This window comes from Scatophagus argus, chromosome 16 (genome assembly GCF_020382885.2).
Source record: "Scatophagus argus isolate fScaArg1 chromosome 16, fScaArg1.pri, whole genome shotgun sequence".
Classification (NCBI taxonomy): Eukaryota; Metazoa; Chordata; class Actinopteri; family Scatophagidae; genus Scatophagus; species Scatophagus argus.
Window position 1 is genome coordinate 7649113 of NC_058508.1, and position 19758 is coordinate 7668870.

General features: G+C 40.2%; 2 protein-coding genes across 5 annotated transcripts; both read right to left on the reverse strand.

Moving 5' to 3' along the window:
- Positions 1-748: 748 nt before the first annotated feature.
- il2rb (interleukin 2 receptor, beta) lies at positions 749-13644 on the reverse strand. 4 transcript variants are annotated; one of them, XM_046416377.1, is made up of 10 exons: positions 13462-13644; positions 7547-7641; positions 7163-7307; positions 6946-7009; positions 6672-6765; positions 6412-6557; positions 4787-4970; positions 3795-3900; positions 3618-3696; positions 749-2219 (listed from the first exon to the last, which is right to left on the reverse strand). In XM_046416377.1, exons 1-10 carry the CDS (start codon positions 13578-13580, stop codon positions 1449-1451), a joined length of 1803 nt encoding a protein of 600 aa, XP_046272333.1. In that variant the 5' UTR covers positions 13581-13644; the 3' UTR covers positions 749-1448. The 4 variants fall into 4 exon arrangements, with proteins under 4 accessions (XP_046272333.1, XP_046272332.1, XP_046272336.1 ...); XM_046416376.1 differs by having other exon boundaries at positions 7541-7641; XM_046416380.1 differs by lacking the exon at positions 13462-13644 and adding an exon at positions 8517-8833.
- Positions 13645-14570: 926 nt separating this feature from the next.
- Positions 14571-19380, reverse strand: LOC124073856 (SUMO-conjugating enzyme UBC9-like). The gene is made up of 7 exons (XM_046416389.1): positions 19054-19380; positions 18710-18795; positions 18330-18413; positions 18109-18181; positions 17455-17564; positions 17094-17173; positions 14571-16855 (listed from the first exon to the last, which is right to left on the reverse strand). Exons 2-7 carry the CDS (start codon positions 18773-18775, stop codon positions 16792-16794), a joined length of 477 nt encoding a protein of 158 aa, XP_046272345.1. The 5' UTR covers positions 18776-18795; positions 19054-19380; the 3' UTR covers positions 14571-16791.
- Positions 19381-19758: the final 378 nt, after the last annotated feature.

Below are 19758 nucleotides of genomic sequence, written 5' to 3' on the forward strand. Positions count from 1 at the left end.
GTAAACACTCAAAAACTACATGTGCGCGCGCACACGCACACACACACCACACACACAACAGGCTCTCGTGCTTTTTCTCATGTCGGCTCGCATGCCCACCCCTCAGCCTTCCCTCCACAACGATACAGGAAGTCAAAGGGTGACCCATTTCTACCAGAGGTTTTATTGTGTTTGGTCTCTGCGCAGATGTCACTGAGTGCAATGGAAATATTCTGCATATGTAAAGACAAGAGCAAAAACACTTTTCACCAACCTCATTGACTTATGTGACTCCAGAAATAGCAATTGGATAAATACTACACTAAATCAGTTAGGCTTGTACACGCAATTTTTTATGGTAGTTAAGTTTAACGGGTGCAGATAAATTGTAGGATGGATGATCTATTTCGGAATGATGATTAATGATGATTAAAGAACAGCATGAAATCATTTAGATAGAGACATAAACAGATGAGACAGACTGGCAACAACACTGGTGACAAACCAGCAGCCTTATTTTGGTGGGTCAGCATAATCCAAAATAAATAAATGTAATGCTTAAATGTTGTTGTAGAGTTGGTTCGTTTCATAACCTTAAGCATTAAATGAGACAAACACAGCACACATCATATATTAGCCTACAGTGTGATTCCTAAAGCTCACACTCTTTATTTAAGAATGGTTTTGTTTTTATGGCATGACAGTCGTTTTAAAGCGCTCCCATCACGAATGTATTTGTGCGACTTGACAAACTGACAGAAACATTTAGTTTAAAGTAATGTCTCCTTTAATGCTTTGCTTCATTATGTTGACTCATATGTATTTGCACAATAATACAAATAAGGCACACAGAAACATGAAAAAAAAGGTTACTTAAAGTCAAGAATTTAACAGAATTGTACACATTCAACAATGACGTATCGTATACAATTCTGCATGTGTATCGGCTGAAGAGTGACTCAGCAGTCCCAAATATGTACTTCTACAACTGATCAGATGACTTTGTGCTATGTGAAAGGGGTTGCTCGTTTAGATAGCACAGCATTAACACCCGATCTTTACTGTTTTGGTTCACTCTCACCAGTCTTATGAACCTTGTTTCAAGCAAATGCCCTCCCTCTGAAGCTGGTAGAGACCAGGACAGGGCAAAAAGAGAGTCAGTACTGGATTTACATTCATCAGCTGGCCAGAAAGAATGTGTTTGTTAACACGTTCATCATAAAAACTTGGGTGATAATACTGTATGTCGGTTACGTGCCTTCAGCCTGTTTGTCTTCCCCTAACTGACCAAAAATTAATTAACGCAAATTCAAAGCATAAAAATCTTTGTTGAAATGTAAAAAATCTTTTTTCTTAATCAAAGCTGAACAAGAACATTACGTATATTCTGTTGAAGATGCTCACATCCACAGTCAAATTTAACTAAAGAATCATTCAGGTTGTTTATATTCCAGACACATCATAGGTTTTCAGATAGATTTATTGCTAAATGTTGTCTGCAGCTCTTTGAGGGTCAGATACCCTGTTTTACAGGGCTCCACAGGCATGGAGGAAGACCGGCACATAGCACCTACCACGGGCCAGCCCGCATAGCTACCACCAGCAGCTGCCACAGGTGTGTCCACCTGTTGACTGTCAGAGGATACCTGAGTTAGACTGGGAGCATTAGCAGAGGGGAGAGGGGAGGAAGGGGGACACATCTGGGAAGGAAGATGGAGAGGGAGGGTGAGAAGAGGAGAGGTCTGGTGATCATCCAAAACCTCTTCCGTCTCTTCGTCCACAACCAATCTATCTTCCTTGTCCTCTTCATCTTCCTTTCCAATGCCAAAGCCAGAGTCTGGACTCTGAGGCTCCCTCTTCAAGCTCTCATAGTTTGGAGTTGGGGTGATGGAGGGGCAGAGGGAGAGATGAAGGTTGTGGCCCTTGTGCAGATTGTGGAAATCTTCCTGATAGGTGAAGTAGGCAGGATAAGGGTCAGTCCGAGCCGAGCTGGTGGAGGAGCTGGATAAGAAGTAGCCCATGTTAGAGAAGAAGGACGAAGAGGAGAAGGAGGAATTGTCGACCCCGCTGGTGTCTGAGCCAGCCGAGGGGCAGCTGTTGAAGTGAAGCAGGTTGCCGGTGGAGCTGAAGGAGGTGGATGGGTGCCCGTCAGAGCCTTCACACAACTCAACCCGTGAGATGTGGTCGCGTGGCTCGGCCGTGAAGAATGACTCAGCAGCTGACAGAGGATTGAGCCACGTCTAATGAGAGAAGCAGAAAGGATTCAGAGTGGAAAATACACCTGGAGAGCAGCACGTGTGCTTCTTAGTTTCATTTTTTTGAATGTTGTATCAGTATCGTTTGAAATACACGCAAGAGACAAACCACAGCAAGAGGCCTGTTCTTTTGTGCTCTGAAATTAGATTTTTGTATTGTGGGACACATGGTGTCTGCAACTTGAGTGGTGGTGAGTGGGGTGGTGATGTTTTCCTTTCTTCTCATTAACCTGAAACAGAACTGCAAGCTGAAAATAGACAAGGAGGTCATGTCAACCTGAGGGTCCCCCAGCAGTGAGGCTCCTTCAGTACTCAACCTTACTTCTTCTAGGCACTGTACTTGTACTTTACTTGACTTGAATGATACTTCTTTATATTTCTTATATCTCTATTAAGGGCGGCACAGTGGTGCAGTGGTTAGCACTGTCACCTCATAGCAAGAGGGCTCCAGGTTCGAATCCCGGTCTGGGCCCTTCTATGTGGAGTTTGCATGTTCTCCCTGTGCCTGCGTGGGTTTTCTTCGGGTACTACGGCTTCTTCCCACAATTATAAAGACATGCACATCAGGTTAACATTGTCTGTCTGTGTGTGTTGGGTGACCAGTCCAGGGTGTACCCAACCTCTCGCCCGTAGTCAGCTGGGATAGGCTCCAGCTCCCCGGTATAAGCGATGGGAGGGGCGGTATAAGCGGTATAGAAAATGGATGGATGGATTGATGGATATGTCTTTTAAATGTATTTGACAGTCATAATTGCCAATTACTTTGCAGAATTGAAACAGATAAAACTTGAATGATTTTGAATGCAAGACTTTTAACTGAATCTGTATATTTCTACACTGTGGTACTGCAATACTTTTTCCACCACTGGCTTGAAGACGTTTGCAGTATGCATGATGCCGCCAAGTGATCATACTGTACACGATGAAAATAAAAGTGTTCTTTTTTAGTACACTTTTGCACTTACCACAAAAGAGACAAAACACACAATAAACAACATTAAAGATCTATTTGACTGATAAGGGTTTTTTTCAGATTTTCTATTGATATCAAGATAATATTTGTTTTGCTGTCACTGAATCCATTTGGCCATGATAATCGTGCAGTGTAAATCTAATACTGTGACAGCCCTAATATCCACATTCGGTGACAAATGAAACATAACATCAAAGCTTTAGCTTATCTGAGTTCTCACTAGCAGTATTCAGTGAGCAGTAACTGAGTACTGACTGTGACAGTAGAGAAGAAGTGAAGTGTAGAAGTGAACAGATCACCATACTATGAGCGTATTTGTTATCTGTGTATGAATAATGGCTCAAAATGCTCTGGGTGGTAGGATATAGTGCTTAAGTGGCTTAATGTTTAGTGAGAATATTTATTTTTACTTTTAGATTTCCTCCGTGGACAGAGTGGAGAGTGTGGAAGTATTTTGAAGGGTTTGGTACTGGCATCTGTTTGTGGAATCTGAAACAGCAAAAAGGGAACCATTAAATTAGACATACTGCATGCAAACACACATGCATGAACACACACCCACCCACCCCCACACACACTATACTCACCCCTTGCTCAGGCAGCTTCTGTTAAGGACCAACATTAAAGTGAGGATGAGACCGAAGCTGAATATCACTCCCACCATTAAAAGTGAGGTCTGACCCAGAAGCCACTCTGAAACAGAGAGACAACTTTAAATTGAGTAAAATGCAGAGTAAAGCAAAGTGATCGGAATGAGCTTGTGTAAGCATGTGTACACACATAAAGAATTTGACTCAGGCTTTTTGTTGCACAGAAACAGACATAGGGAAAAACCAAAGGCTGCAAAGTTGGACAAAAATAAACAACCTAACAATAACAGAATAACATTTAACTATTACATACACATAAAAATATATAAACAATGTTTACGTATAGTAAAACACTACACTATTATATTTAGTCATTTGGTCACAGCGCCAAACCATCACAACTCGTTCACACCTGATTTCTCTGTCAACTGAATCATAGTTATTTTATCTGAGCCTGCAAGGAAGCAACCTCTCACGTAGCTCTTTTTTTGGCTGAGTTTATTAAAGATCCTGAACGAGACTGGACGACTGTTACGTTTCCCGCTGGTCTGAGATGGTTTGGAGACCCCCGAAAAGACGCTGTATAAAACATCAACACAGCACGTGGTCAGCTGCAAAACAAACTCTGTTTACTTTACAACAGTTTTACAAAACTATTCTTGTTCTATTTTGTAGGTTTTCTCCTCTTGGGTCTTGTTTTCCTTTACATTTCCAGTCTCTCTGTTTCTGCCTGCCTTCCTGTATCTCTGTCCCCTGTCCTCAGTTATTTTAAAAGCTGCTTAATTAGTATTAGTATTTTAGTACTGTCCACTGTCTTTGATTGAGTACATGTGGAAAAGAATACACACTATGTTGAAGTTGTTTGGGAAACTGGTTTGTATTTTCTCTTTGAAATGAGAACAGTAATCCTGTTTAGACTGGCATTAAAATTTGTTTTAGTTGTCACCAACTGTCAACAAAGGATACACAAAAAGACAAAAGATTGTTACCTTGATTTTGTGATGGTGCGACCTCGTCTGTTGCTACTACCCAGGATGCTGTTGGACTCCAGTTGCTCCAGTGGCTATTTGGAAATTGAGTGGGGATGACTCTCACCCTGGCCTGGCAGTATCCCTTTAGTTTTGAAGAAAGTATTTTTTCCTTTACTTCTTGCATGAACAGATTGTGGGCCTCCTGAAAACAGATGAAAATTTGGGCAAATATCAAAATTAGGGTGTATCTTTACAACCAGAATCTCAAAGCAATACTGAATGATATGGATATTTTAAAATGAGTAATAAAACTCCAGTGAGCCACAGAGATGAGGAAACAAATTTAGTGACAAACATGTCAACAAAAACACATGCAGCAGTGTTTTGTCTGGTAACGTGGCTATAGGGATGGCAATGTCAGTCAGCCCATGACTTTGATTCAGACTGAAATATCTCAACAACTATTGAATAAATTGACATGAAATTGATATGTCAACGTCCCAGATGGCAAACGACGACCTTGGTGACCAAGATTCAAATTTCTGGTTTTGAGTGACATGTCTCAATAATCGCTGGAGGGATCGCCCTTAATTTTGGTACACATGTTCATGAATTGTAATACCCTTTATGTATAAAATAACTGTATGAAAATGATGTGGAAGGGGTCGCTCAAGGTGAACAAACCTCGAGAAAATTATCACATGAATGCACATCTCCCGCTCAGCTTTATGTGCTTTGTAATTTGAGCTCATTGATAAACTGCGCAGTCAGTGGACACAGAGCAGCATTTAGCAGCTACAAGGGTCAGGTATGTCCATAAGCAGTTGGATGAGACCAAAAACTGAGCTAAAAGAGTGAATAGCCGACTTAAATTTGCCAGCATGGGTGGACTTGATAATAACTTCGCTTGTGAACTGTTTGCAGTAGCTTATTTACAATTTGCTATATCAGATTTAACCCATAAGAACCCATGGTGACACAGGAGTCACAAACTTTTAAATGAGGAAAAAATCTGCTATAAATATCCAATGTAACATATATGTAACAAGATCTTGGACACAAGTTGACACTTTTTCCAAAACAACTTCAGAAAGGTGTTACATGTGGTCCATGTGATCCGTTTTACATCCCACAAAATTTCCCCATCTATAAAAATGGGTCTGGGTTTTTATGGGTTAAAGCGGTATATCAGCTTTGTGTTCACAAGTTGTTTTCAGCTGCCCCCATATGTGAAAAAAATAATAATTGAAAAGCAATTGCAGGTTTGCCTTTTCATCTGAAGCCTTCACCATGTCAAGATTTCAATTTCTCCAGCAAAATGAATGACATCCCCATCAGCCCCAGCTGTTCTTTGTATTTAGTTCTAATTAGCAGATGTGAAACATTTTAAACTAAGATGGTGATAATGGTGGACATTTTATCTGCAAAACATCAGCATGTTACCTTGTTTATGTTAGCATTTAGCTCAAAGCACTACAGTGCATTAGCACAGCATCACAGAGCAGCCACCGCTACTGTAGGTTTTTCTTGTGCCTATGATTTACTAATATGCTCATGTGTAATGTTATGAAAAAGACTGTAGTAAATATGAGTTGTATTTTTATAAAGTGTTTATTTATTCACGCACATGTAAAGTCACTCACCTTCCATGTCTGTTTTTTCTGTTTGACCTGAAGTTGGAACTTAAAGAACTTGATAAAGCTCGAGCGAGGACTGCCTGCAGTCCACGATATCCAGGTGTCATTGGCAGTGGTGCTGACATTAGGAACGCCAGGAGGATGCATTTTGACTGTATGCGAACACACGCACGGGACAGGATGGTTAAAAAGGTTATGTCGGTGTAACAGAAGGACCTGAAACAGTTACTTAGTTATTGTTTACTGAGGAAGTAAAAGCCACTCACTGTGATCACATGGCTTATAGTTTGTGAGGTTGTCCACCAACTTCCCATCACACTCCATTCTGATGTAGGGCATGTCTTTCAAACAGTTCAATTCCTGGTGGGACCCATATTACAGTGAATTACCCGGTGAGACAAGAAATGCATGGGTAAAGCAACTTGGATTATGGATTCATTATTTTTCTGAGATGGCTGATCAAAACATTAAAAAGTCAAACCATGATTCAACAGGATAAAATAGAGAAATTCATGAGATTACTTGTTCTTTTGCACTTACTTCATTTTCAAAGACAAAACTGCAGCCCGGAGGTGAGCTTAGGTGGTCCAGACTGCAGGTTCGACTTAGCAAAAAAAAACAAAACAAACAAAAAACAAACAAAAAAAAACACCATTAATTGCTGCAGATGTCCTGTTTTTTTCATTTCCAACACTCAAAAGAAAAAAACTTTAAATTTTGACAAGTAGTAATGAGTATAATATCTCTACAACCATACATCATTTGGCTGTCAACTCTCTTCTTGTTCATCTTGATCCTGGTTTTCTTCACACCAGAGATCGAACAGTTCACACCAGGAGCCGCTGGAGAGCCGTTCCAGGTACAGGTGACGTTGTTGATAACATCATTTACGCAGGAGAGTCCTTGAGTGACAGTAGACATAACAACAGACAAAAAGAGAGAGATTGTCAACTCATGCTCTCGGCTGATCTTTGAGTGTAAATTAAAGTTTCATCAGTAAAACTAAAAATAACAAATTCACTAGAGAGGCAGAATAAAAATGCTCAATGGAAGAATAATAAAAACTCAAATTAAAAATTATTATTATTTTCTGTCCTTTGCATCTAAAGGACAGACATGTAGAGACTGAACATAATTAAACCTCGTGAGCCTTGCTGGGAGTGGGCTGCATCCACCGAAAACACAACCACCAGGATGTTTAAGGACCACAGGATCTCCAAGGCCATGACAGTACGTCTGCAACCACAGAAGATCAGTACATGCTGTACATTAAAATGACACTGAATCACAAACACACACAAACTCAGACAAAGTGGTGGTTATGATCACATTGTGACTGAGAGCAGTTACCCAAAAAAGTTTCTTCCTCAGTATGAAAATGATTTCTCTTTCAATGGAGAGAAACTCATTTCTGAAACCTGGACGTTGAAACTGCACCATTACTAGGCTGTATAACTCTGAGAGTGAGAAAACATTCGTGATCCATGCGAGGCAAAATACTCATCCTGAAAGGCGGCAACGAGCAGTTACGAGTGAAACTTGACTGAAAACACTGGCACCTGTGCTGTGTAAAAAATTGTGTGATTCAGTAAGAGCTGACAGTTACTAAGTGTCGCCTTAATTTTGTTGAATGCAAATGGTTTCATGTTTTGAAGTGCATTTCTGTCACAAAAGAATCGATATACCGTGTGTGTGTGTGTGTGGTGTGGTGTGCGCGTGTGAAAATCAGAATTCAGCTTATGATTGCATAACTTGAATATTTCCCATGAAGTCGCACATTTTGTCATCAGCATGTCGCTGCTGGTTTTTCCAACAAAACCTGAACTGAGTAGGACTGTGATGAAAAGAGCAAATGTGTCATCATAAGTGTTATGCATATTATAATACAGTGTACAAGGGAAACAAAACCACTTGTTCCGAATCATAACGGCAGATCAAGGAACCTACACAGTATCATCTAAATGCAAAACACAGCCAGTCAAAAGAGCCGGTGCAAAAAGATACAGTATTAAATGATTTGATGTCCACATTTTAACATACTAGAATATTACTATAGACTGAAACTTTCAAAAGTGATTTTTGAACATCAACAGTAAAACGTGATACAGTACCTGATGAGCGGGGGTCAGTAAAAGTAGCCGAGGGTCCCTGAAGGGAAACACATTGTCGTCCTCTGAGCTGGACTGACAAGTTCAGTAGATTTCCTTTTGCTCTTTTTCTGTTTCTGTCCCCCTTTCTTTCTTTCTACTTGAACATCTCCCACTCTCTTATGCAATCTCCCTCCCTCTTTCTCTCTCTCTCTCTCTCTCTCTCTCTCTCTCTCTGTCACTCATCCCTCTGTCTCCTCATTCTCACCTCTCTCTCTCTATCTCTCTCTTTCTTCTTTAAAGTGCCCAGTGACATTTTCCACTTGTAACCACAACCTGTCTCTGGGGCGTACAGGAAGCCTCGCGAAGCTCTGTGTGATAGTGAGAAAGAGGATGGGCGGCGTTGGAGCTGGGTGGAGGGGGGGGTGGTATAACTCTTGTAGAGTGGAGCACCTCCTCCTCTCACCAGTACCAGCTACCTGGACCTCATAACAGCTTTTGAGATCATCGCACGAAATACAAGCACACCTGGCACATCTGGTTTCAATCACAACGTAAAGTGGGTATAAAGTGGGTATAAAGAGGAACTCGCACATTTCCCTATGAAGTGGTTTATGTCAGTGAAACTCAGCTGAAAATGAAGATTCAGAGGATTAAAGAAGCAAAAGCAACCCGATTTAGAACCATGTGGTTATTTAAGGTGCAAACACGCACAAAAGTTGTACAGCGTCAAAACCACTGACATTACAGCCACAGCAGACACAAACCGTATGTCTACTGCTCTAGCGCTTCTATAGCAGGAAAGAGGAAAGGAGGTTGATAGCTAAAGCAGCAGTCTGCTCTTTACTCAACGGTCAGTGAACAGTTTAATTTCTGTAACCACCCAGACTTCATTTCTATCTGCTGTCTCATCATGAGAGGAGACTGATACAAAAGGGGCTGTATGAAATTAGGTTTAAGAAATTAAGAGGATTATCATATTGTCACTAATACACAAAGACATGCAGAATATAATTGCTGTTACCTACATTCAGCATCACCTCATCAGGACATTTGATTGGTTATCTCCTTAAGCAAGTCAAGGGAAGGTTCCAAATTTGATATCAATAATCTTGGACAGGGTCTTGCTTATTTAAAAAAGCCCATGATACCCCTCTATATGAGAGTTGTGTCTCAGATGTAGACTGAAGAAAAACATTTGTAAGAATAGATTTTCACCCACTTACATTCAAACCTGTACAGTCAAATGTCAAAATGTGAGCGCAGTAAGTATGGTGCAGTAGATAAAACTTAGATCAATGTTCACCTCAGTCTTAAAGTTCATTGACAGGCCATTGTGCAACACGCATCCATTTTGACACAAAGACCTACAAACCACAAAGCATTCACAGACACAAAAACATCAACTGTTGCTACACAATATGTTTGAACTCGGCAGGTTTGCGTGTTGAGTGAGTTCAGGACTGCAGTAGGACAGAGGGTGATCACACACACACACACACACAAGTTCCCATAGTTACTTAAGTGTCAGCATCATTTAGCGCCGGTTCGAAGAAAGACAAGGGCAGGGGATGGTTGAGGCATGTGGAGGAGGTGCAGGAGGAGGAAGAGCATACACCTCTCACCAAAAGGTCAACATTCGCCGTGCCTGCGGCGGGAAGTTGCTGAACAGACCATAGTGAAGTCTGTGATCGGAAGGCAACAAGAAAACACTCACCATCAACAGACCGCAAAGGCAGGCGGTGGGGGCGAGTGCTCAGTGGGGAGGAGGTGAGAACAGCAACAAGGGTGGGCATACAAGTGCTGCACAACTGGTAGCTCTATAAAAACAAACTAACAAAACTTGCAAGTCTTTAGAGGTATGCAAGTCTTCAAGTCTGCAAGCTTATAGAGGTATCAGTTAACATAGTGCTAATTTAAAAAAAAAAAAATGCTGAAAAAGTGACACAGCAGCTGATCTTTCTATTTAACACTGTTGACTGACTCATCTAATGGGGAAGTCAGACACCAAAATAAGTTCAATTCCTGTAAGCAGGGGCCAGAGTTGACTAAGCTCAACAACCTGCGCTGCAAAGGGCTCTGTATTAACCTGCTACAAAATGATTCAGACACAGTCCCAACACTTAACACAAGACTGTCCGTCCTCATGAAGCAGCTGGGTGTAATGTTTATAATGCTAAATTTACATGTCAGCATGCTAGAATTAGCTAATAAACGCAGAACACAAGCACAGTTCAGGCTGGTGGAAATGCCAATGAACTAAAGTATTGGGCAGTTTTGACCAACTGATGGCTAGAAATAAGTATGCTACATGTGTAAACTGTCCCGACTGTGTTGTTGGCTAAACTGAGGCTAGCAGGTATAAACCATACCAGGTAGCCTGCCCTATAAACTAAACATAGACAAGACAGTCTGCAGAACTAAAACATATGAAGCAAAAATTAGAATAGGAATCTGTGTAGGTTAGCAAATGTAGTTCACATTTGTTTTCCTAAGTTTTAAGCAGTGCAGAATTAATATTTTTAGCCACACAACAGAGAAATACAATGTGACAGGCAAAAAAAATTTAAAGGTATACTAATAGATAACTTCTGACCTGCTAGACGTTTCATTATTTATCTGCAGAAATCCTGCTAACAGTCTGTATTTTCTTTCTTTTCCGATTTTGCAGTATTCTTCATTTGACAAATCTGGAGAAAGATAACTCATTGATTTTTTTTCATACCTCTTTACAGCTAATCTCAATATGCGACAGGTGTGCAAAACTGACTACACCACCAGCTTCACACGAGTACCAGATGTGTTTGAACAGTCGGTGTCTGTGCATCAGCGCCGAATGAACACCTCAGCTGGGCTTTATTGATGCAGCTTATTGTGAATCATCTTATGCAACTTCAAACAGTTCCCTCAGTCTCATTTATCTGTGCAGCAAGGAGCAGATCAGATCATTTCTACAGACTCTCTTTATATATAGATCTGACCTGATAGGAGAGGCAACACCGTGACAAAAGTTTCAGTGGTTTGAGTTAAAACCGCCCCCATTCTGCTCCCTTTACACATCACACACAGAAATAACTCCTCCGACTACCGGCAGCATTCAGCGGTTTACTTGGGGACTTGTGGATTTCTATGCATTTTATGTACCCTAAATTTTATACTGAACTCAAGGATAAGAAAAAGTATCTTTATAAATTAATTACTAATATATGAATTAATAAATTTAAAAAAACTGAACGAGTTTAGTTATCATTTTTTTTTCCTTCACACATTTTAATATCTATTCATAGAAACGCACACACACAGTGTTGTTACTTTGGTGCCTTATCGCCCAACTGATGGGACCAAAGGGATATGACAGATATGTTTTTATCAAACCAATAAGCTTTTTAGACGTATTTCATCTCTAAACTTCATGTTGACCACTTATTGTTAAGCAGCAAGCTTACAACATACATTGTTGCAAATCACACTTAAGCTTATCATTTCCAAAGTAACCTAAGATGTGAATCGCAAGGGCGCTGTGTGTGTCGTGCTCTCAGCATAGTAAGAAAGATCTCATTTTGCTGTGTCTTTTTTCCCCATTTCCATCAGTATCCTATTGAGCTTCTGGCTCATGATGTTTCTGTCTGTCCACTGGGCTGCAGAAGAGTGACAGAAATGCAGGTTATGATCAGTGAAATATACCAAAATAAAAAAGAAGCCAGTACAATGACAGAGAAACAGAGAGAGGCAGAGGAATCATCAGTCTTGTGGCCGTACCAGAGATGGGGGTCGACAGGCCCGGCAGTATGTATATAGTATATGGTGGCTGATGTAGGAGTCCCTGGTGAGGGATTTCCCTGTTACAGCAGCACCTACAGCAGGTATAATGTTTATCATGTTCACCAGCTTAGTTTGACATGTAAGCATGTTAACATTAACTAATTAACACTAGCTGGAGCCTGACTTTCATATCAATGTTTTGCAATTATTTATTCAAAAACCAAAGGTTTGGACAAAATAATATTTTGACATGATGATAGTGCTTGTTTGGGTTGTTACAATTCATCCTCAAGGGCAGTGGTACTCAAACTTTTCATGTCAAAGACCCCTAAACTGAGACCCTGAAGCCCAGTTTCATGATTGTCCCGCAGTCTCCATCTGATTGGCTTCAAATGTTTTCGTACTGAAAGTGCATGAAACCCCAGCCCAAAACAGTCACACCACCCTGTCATGTCTGCTGTGTTCGCACAGACCGACCAGCCAGTCAGCTGACAGACTGGTTGACAAACCTCAGAGCTACAACACTCGCTCCCGAAAGGTGTATGAAGAATTAATTAATTAAGGGGTCATATTTTTCAATGCTGTATCTATATTTATGTAGCAATTCTGGGCGGCCTATACGCCTTTTTACAGAGTGTACACTGTTTAACAACCTGAATGTAACTGAGGCCATGATTATGCTCTATTTATATGTATATATATATATATATGTTCTATTATGTTTATTAGTACATCTTGCATGTCTTTTTATCTTAAGTCTGTGGAGAATTCTGGAATTTGTGAATTTCCTTTGGGGATTAATAAAGTATCTATCTAAAGTATCTATCTATCTATTTTGAGATCATACTGTTATAATACAGTGTGAGACATGCTGCTATAATACCTGCATTATGCTGACTCTTGAGGATGTCTTGAAAATAATACATTTTTATGGAGATTTTACGTAGATTTCTTTTGCACTGAAAGAGATGTAAAGTAATACTATACAGCTTAACTTTTGCAGAACACGTAACAGATACGGGATAAAGGCAGGCCAAGTACTAAATATCACGCCGTGTGGGTTTTAGTCCACGTCATGTTTCATGTTTGTCTTGTCTTCCCTGTCATGTCACGTAAAGTGTGTTAATTCTGTTGAGCACTTTTCATGTCAAGTAAAATCATTCATGTCTTGTCTTGTCGTTCTCTTTCTGTTTAATTTTGTACTCACCCTTTCCCTTTCGTTTCAGGCACTTCGTCCCTTTGTGTGATTTTCCCTCCGCTGTGGTTGTCTATCCGGCCCTGATTGGTCTCACCTGTGCACCCCTTTCTCATATATAAATAGTCCATGTCTCCCTTTGTCTTGTGTCAGTGTGCTGCTTGCTTTTGCCTTGTCTCGTCATGCCATGATTGGTCACCACAGTTTTCTGGTTCATTTTGCTACAGTAAGTGTGTGAATTTGAGTTTTTGAAAGCCATAAAAGACTATTATTTTGGACTCCTGTCTGCCTCTCCTTTTGACTCTGCATCGGGGTTCAGCCCTCTGCGACAGCGCTGTCTTTATGACAGCACAGAATCATGCAGTAGGTTTACTCTGTAATGTCAGTGATACAGCAGTATCACTGATATTAGTTAGAGTTAGAACTAAAAAATTAGTTCTAACTCCTTTAAAGCCACCAGCAGTGAAGTAAAGTAATACCTCAAAGACCAACGCTTACTGTGAATCAGCTTCTGGCTGGAGTTTTAACACTTGCTCTTGTTTGCACTGAAACAAGTATTAAGTCTGCACAGCCTGATTCTGAGGTTGTTTTTTTTATCTGCCCATGGGCTTATAACAAATATAACACATGAAGTGTTTCATCTACTAGGTGTAACTGGTGCAAAGACAGAGGCCCAGGATGTGTCAGCTGTGGGGACATGAAAATGTTGTTCCGGGATCAACAGGCATCAACAGGGGCAGCACCTGAGGGCTTTCTGTCACCCTCACCTACAGCAAGCACAACATGAGAGAGAAATCAGAGGAAGTCATCACCAACACCAGTAACACATTGTTAACGCACGACAAGAAAAAAAATAAGAGAGAGAAAAACAATGTAGGTTTCTCACCTGCGCCTTTGTTGGTCCTGTGTCTTTTTGGCCAGTTGAGATCATAACGCCACCACAGGAGAAGTGAGTCAAAACAAAAGGTGTTAAATTTCTTAAGAATGTTGTGCAAGACACGTGAGAGCATTACATCAAGTTTCACTTCTGGACAAGAAGACAAAAACAACAAACACCAACCGTTAACAAGAAAAAAGATCAGATTACTGATTGTTGTGCAAAAAAAAAAACAAAGAGCACACATGCACAATTACTTTAATGACAACAGCAGGAAACATTGAAAAGGAATGATTTGCCAGATAACATTCAGGCTGAAATCTCAATCTCTTCAGAAGCACACTTTAAGGTCACCTGTGAAAATGACTACTTTTGATATCCTGTGAAAGTGAAAACCAAACTGCAGAGGGTTTGCAAAAGCACACAAGTCAGTACACACTTTAGAGCCGGTCGCACATTAAGTAAAAATCTGAACGAAGTAAAAGTAACACATGAAAGCAGTCGCTCAAACTGATGACAGAATGTTCACTTGAATCTGCAGCTCCCCTCAGTTTTGCAGCGAGTTTCAGCTCTTTGTGGAAATGTTTTCAGACAAAAAGCTTTACAATCCCACTGTGCCCGAGCTGCTCAGCACCAAGCAGTCGGCTCACAGTTACACAGCACACATTCAAAAACTAAAAATGAAACTGATAGGCCATACAGCATTTAACTCAGAAAGAGGGAGAAAGAGAAACCGTGCCATTTATGACAGAGACAAAACAGACCAATTCACCACTTGGTGATAAACTTTAGCTTGTTTATTTGTCTGACATATTTTTATTTTGTGTGGCTGACTGCTAGAGCAGAACCCTGCTCCAAAAAGGTGTGCGATCGGGAGGATCAGGAAAGTTTTTTAACATTCATAACAGCATTTAAAATGCTAACAGTTATTTCACAGCTTTCCCACAACCCTCCCAAACTCAAAACTTTATTTCATCCTGGGTGAGGTCTCAAGGACGTATCCTCACCTCCACCAACCTGTAACGTCAACACTGGACATTTCCCATTAAAATTAGAGTTACGTTAAAAAGAGATGCACAGAAAATTATTTTGTTCTTTTTTTCAACTTTATTTCACAAGTTTATGCCATTTATTGTGTTCTTTGTTTTAATACCACACACAAATGTCAACTGGCTAAAACAATATAAAACATAACTTCCACAATATTTCATTATTTATATTATGTACATGCACTCATATATTCAGAGGCAAAAAAAATCTCAGGCCTTCGCTCACTCTCAAAAGCACTTTGCTGGTAGAGAGGCCATTCCAATGAGGATCCTTCAGCTTTTGTTTGCCAGATTTTACAGCTATTTGATTTACACATGTCTGTATTCATTCTGTAAGCACTGTTGGACAAGATGTCTCAGAGTGATGATATGCTACTTTGAACCGTTCGAGAGCCAAAACGTACAAACAGCGACAGCTTTTGTCACTTTCACTACGAAACTTCTCTTTTAACTCATACTATAACATTTTGAGAAACAGATTACATGCTGGTGTTGAATGTGCATCAAACTCATCACTGCCACTAACAAATATTGTCACTCCCAGTTGGATTCACAAAAAGAATCTTAACACTTAGGTTATATTATTTCCACTGCAATAAAGGATGATTTAAGCTCATTGGTGGGGAGCAAAGCCCCAACCCTTTTGCCTGATTTTCTAACTGTAACTCTCCCCTTCCCTTCCTTCCTACTTAAATGCCAGGGTTTAGCTTACGACCAATACACAAGTGCCAAGATTGTCTTTTACCCGAATTTGACAAGTGGACTGTATTATTTTGACGCTTTTCTGGAAACTCAGCTGTGACGGATATGTAACAGGAACAAAACGTGGGATCAGGAGCACAACGCGAGGATTAAATTCCATTGTATGTCTGACTGCTTTGTCCCTGGTCACGCCCACATACAGGAAACACTATCTACAATACTTGTGGGGTTTGATTAAAAAAAATGGAGGGTTAAGAAAAAGCAAAATCTCCTCCTCTGCCACAAGCGACTGAACATTACAAAGAGAGTGGTTTGGACATGAGGTCTTATTTTCTACAGCTCTGTCGGCACATTAGCATGACTTACAGTATTAATGGAGGCATGAGTGAGCTTAGCAGCACTCATGACAAAACAGTGGATTATACAAGAGTTATAAATAGCAAAGGTTGTGTTGACAGCAGAGTTCTAGGATCATCAGCTATGCATAAAAATGCACACATGTCTTGAAGACAGGCAAAATTATGATCTTATTGAATTTTTGTTGTTTAGAAAAAGAAAGAAAAGAAAAACAGGCTCTCATTTCACCTGTGTAGTAGTATAATAATACTCATTACTGGATTCTTATTGGAGTGGTCCTTCAGGTGCTGCCTGCCTTCTGCTTCTAACCTCCATCAGTTCAGGCTGCTCAGGCGGGATAGAGGCCAGCTCTCCTCTCTATGTGGGGGCAAACTTCTTGGCCTGTGCCCTTACCCGCTTCTCATAGTCCATCCTGTTCTGACTAAAAAACAAAAACACAAGACATTTTAACCACGCTAATGTCAATTACACAGCATTTAGAGGTCACACTTCAAAGATAATATATTCTCCTGGAAGAAAAGGAAACATTTTTTTTTCTTCTTCTTTTGTTCTGACTTGCCTTTGCTCTGTGACATGACTTTTCTTTTCTGCAGACAATTAATGCCCTGACTTTGTGACCTCTGAATAAAATTATAAGCCGTCAATGCAGACACACTTACCAGTAAATTGTGTAAGCCTCTGCTTGTGCTGGGTCTTGAATGTTAGGCTCGTTCAGGAGCTCCTGGATGCCCAACAGGATCTGAAAATACAGCCAACAATCTTGCAGTTAGAATACAGGAAGTCTGACGCTCTGTTGGTTTATCTGAACTCCGTCTGGTTGTGCATTAATTTCTTTACAGCAGTTACACCTCATGGATCCATGCAATACAAAAAATGTTGTGTTCGGTCACTGTAACATATAATTACAATTCTCAACTAGACCATAATTGCATAAAAACCTATGGTAAACATGTCAATAAGTAAGCCAACCACCTCCATTGTTCTTAAGAGTACAGGCTGTGGAAGTGTGTGTGTTCAGACCTGTTTGATGGTGATGGCAGGCCTCCAGTCTTTGTCCTCCTCCAGGATCGACAGACATACGGTGCCAGATGGGTAGACATTTGGGTGGAATATTGGTGGCTCAAACTTGCCTGGTGGGAAATGAGTCAGAAAATGTAAATTACATGGTACCATACAGTTTTTTTTTGTTTTTGTTTTTTTTAAAAAAGAAGTCATTGCTGGACAACTTTTGCTCACTAAAACATAAGAGGATCTGTAATTTTTTCCCATAACAAATAGAGCAATATTCCTCACTGCACTAAATAAGGTGGATCAGCAGACTATAAAATGATCCTCTACTGTAAGCATCATTTATTTTTACAAGACAGGGTACTAAATACAAATTATCTTTTAATAAAAAAAAGAAAATTGTCCACATTCACAAAATCCAAGTGCAGTCTCTCAAAGAATGGCATTTTTGGACGGACTGCATAAAAACATATATTTGAAGACATTGCCATCTTTGGCTCAGGGTTCATTGTTTACACAAGGTGGTGTCCTGATTGAAGGACGGTATAACAAATTTCTTATCAAAAATCTTATTTCCTGATCTTTTTCTCTTTTATTTATCTCTATGGAAATGTCTGCCCTTCTGCAAAAACTCAAACTATGTAGCAAGTAGTGAGTGGTACTCACATTTGGGTGGTGAGGAGGGGTAGTCATCTTTGAACAGCATTCTGAGTTTGTAGAGTCCTCCCTCCCACAAGGTCTAATGAAAGGATAAGGAAACAATTGCTTTTGTACATCTCTGACAAAACATAAAGTGATGACAAAAGATTGACCTTAATTATCATATCTTTGTGTTGTTCTTAGCTTGATCTAAACAGGAACTAACTCTGTGCCAGAAGGAAACTTACTCCTTTCTTCCCTGGAATGGCACACTCCCAGTTCATCAGATTCATTGTTCCATCAGGATTCTTAGTGGGAACAGCAACAAAACCCTGTGTGGGTTACAAAAAACACAAAACATCACAATGTCTGTGTAGATTCTCAGTCATCCTGCCTAGAAGATCTTAAGCTGGGTCAACTGAACATCACCTCTCATCCAAGAGGCTTCTTCAGTTCAGTTGCCCCAACTTAAGCTCTTCTACGCACAACATCACAATGCAACCTGAGTCCTGATTAGCTAAATTCTAATCTATGTTGTGTCAGCAGTAATGCAAACTGTTAGAATATACATCTCGTAGACATGAGGTAAAAACTGATACTGATTAAGGAGCTCCATGCTACTTCTTACAAATGGGTGGTCTTTTCTCCAGGCTTTGCGCTCCTGGGACAGTCTGCTAAGAGCGATGCCAGACATTGTTGCTCATCAACGCCTCCCTGTGGAAAAACAACCCAACCCCAACAACAGATTAATTATAAGATCCAAGCTGTTCAAATACATAGCTCCAAATGTTTCTTCTGAAAACTGCAGCACGTGTTGGCTATTTGGGAAATATCACCGATATCGTCTTGCATTGTTAGTTTATAACATTGGTAGAAATCACAAGGTTAATATAGCAAGTAAAATTCTGTAAAAAATAGACAAAATGTGCCACACCAACAAACGAAACACGGCATCTTCTCTGTTCAACTTACCTCTTGGTCTATGTGGAGGGATATCAGAATTATTCGGGTCTGAAGACTAATGTTAGCTTGACTGCTTCGCTAAAGCTAACGTTACTGCTGTTTTGATGGCGACAGAAATAACACACCCTTTCGACGTTCAAAACCAAAACTACTGGGCCAATTAGGGCTTAAATGACCAAACTGGATAAAACTTCACTTTTATAAACATTCCTCAAGCACTCTTATCGATATATACTGGTGTTATTTTTGACAATTTACCACAGTTGAGTAAAACAATGTGACTCGTAACACCGTTTCGACAGCTAGCAAGAAAGGACCCCAATTTGTTTATTTCGTTAGGACCTTCAGGCAGTATACGGGACAACCGAGTGAATTCCGTCAGAGATGGGCGGCCATCTTTGTTGTGGCATTCATACTTGGGAAATCACGCTTTCGGGTGATTGAATCATTTTGACTCATCTCTCCTCAACGAACCATCTTCCAGTACCCTTTTTATTGTTTGTTTATTTTTCATACCAACCTGTTTTGAGTTTATAATATTACTACATACTATTTAATACTGAACAATAGTCATTACGTTTAATGAAATAATCCTTTATTGAACCCCCAGGGGAACATGCTGGGAGAGGTCAAAGTTAAAAGCAAGTTCAGTGTGAAAAATGTAGTCTTGTCTGACAGCTTTACAACTTATAATTTATTGGTAAAAGCCTACTT

Excerpts from the sequence above, each read along its gene's own strand:
- LOC124073856 (XM_046416389.1), bottom strand. The coding sequence starts at position 18,775 with ATGTCTGGCATCGCTCTTAGCAGACTGTCCCAGGAGCGCAAAGCCTGG. Across the intron at positions 18,414-18,709 it reads GGAGAAAAGACCACCCATTT|GGTTTTGTTGCTGTTCCCAC; the intron begins GTAAGAAGTAGC and ends TAACCCACACAG. Across the intron at positions 18,182-18,329 it reads CCATTCCAGGGAAGAAAGGA|ACCTTGTGGGAGGGAGGACT; the intron begins GTAAGTTTCCTT and ends TCCTTTCATTAG.
- il2rb (XM_046416376.1), bottom strand. The coding sequence starts at position 13,580 with ATGGACTATTTATATATGAGAAAGGGGTGCACAGGTGAGACCAATCAG. Across the intron at positions 7,642-13,461 it reads CCTGAAACGAAAGGGAAAGG|ACGTACTGTCATGGCCTTGG; the intron begins GTGAGTACAAAA and ends CTGTGGTTGCAG. Across the intron at positions 7,010-7,162 it reads AGAGTTGACAGCCAAATGAT|TCGAACCTGCAGTCTGGACC; the intron begins GTATGGTTGTAG and ends TTTTTTGCTAAG.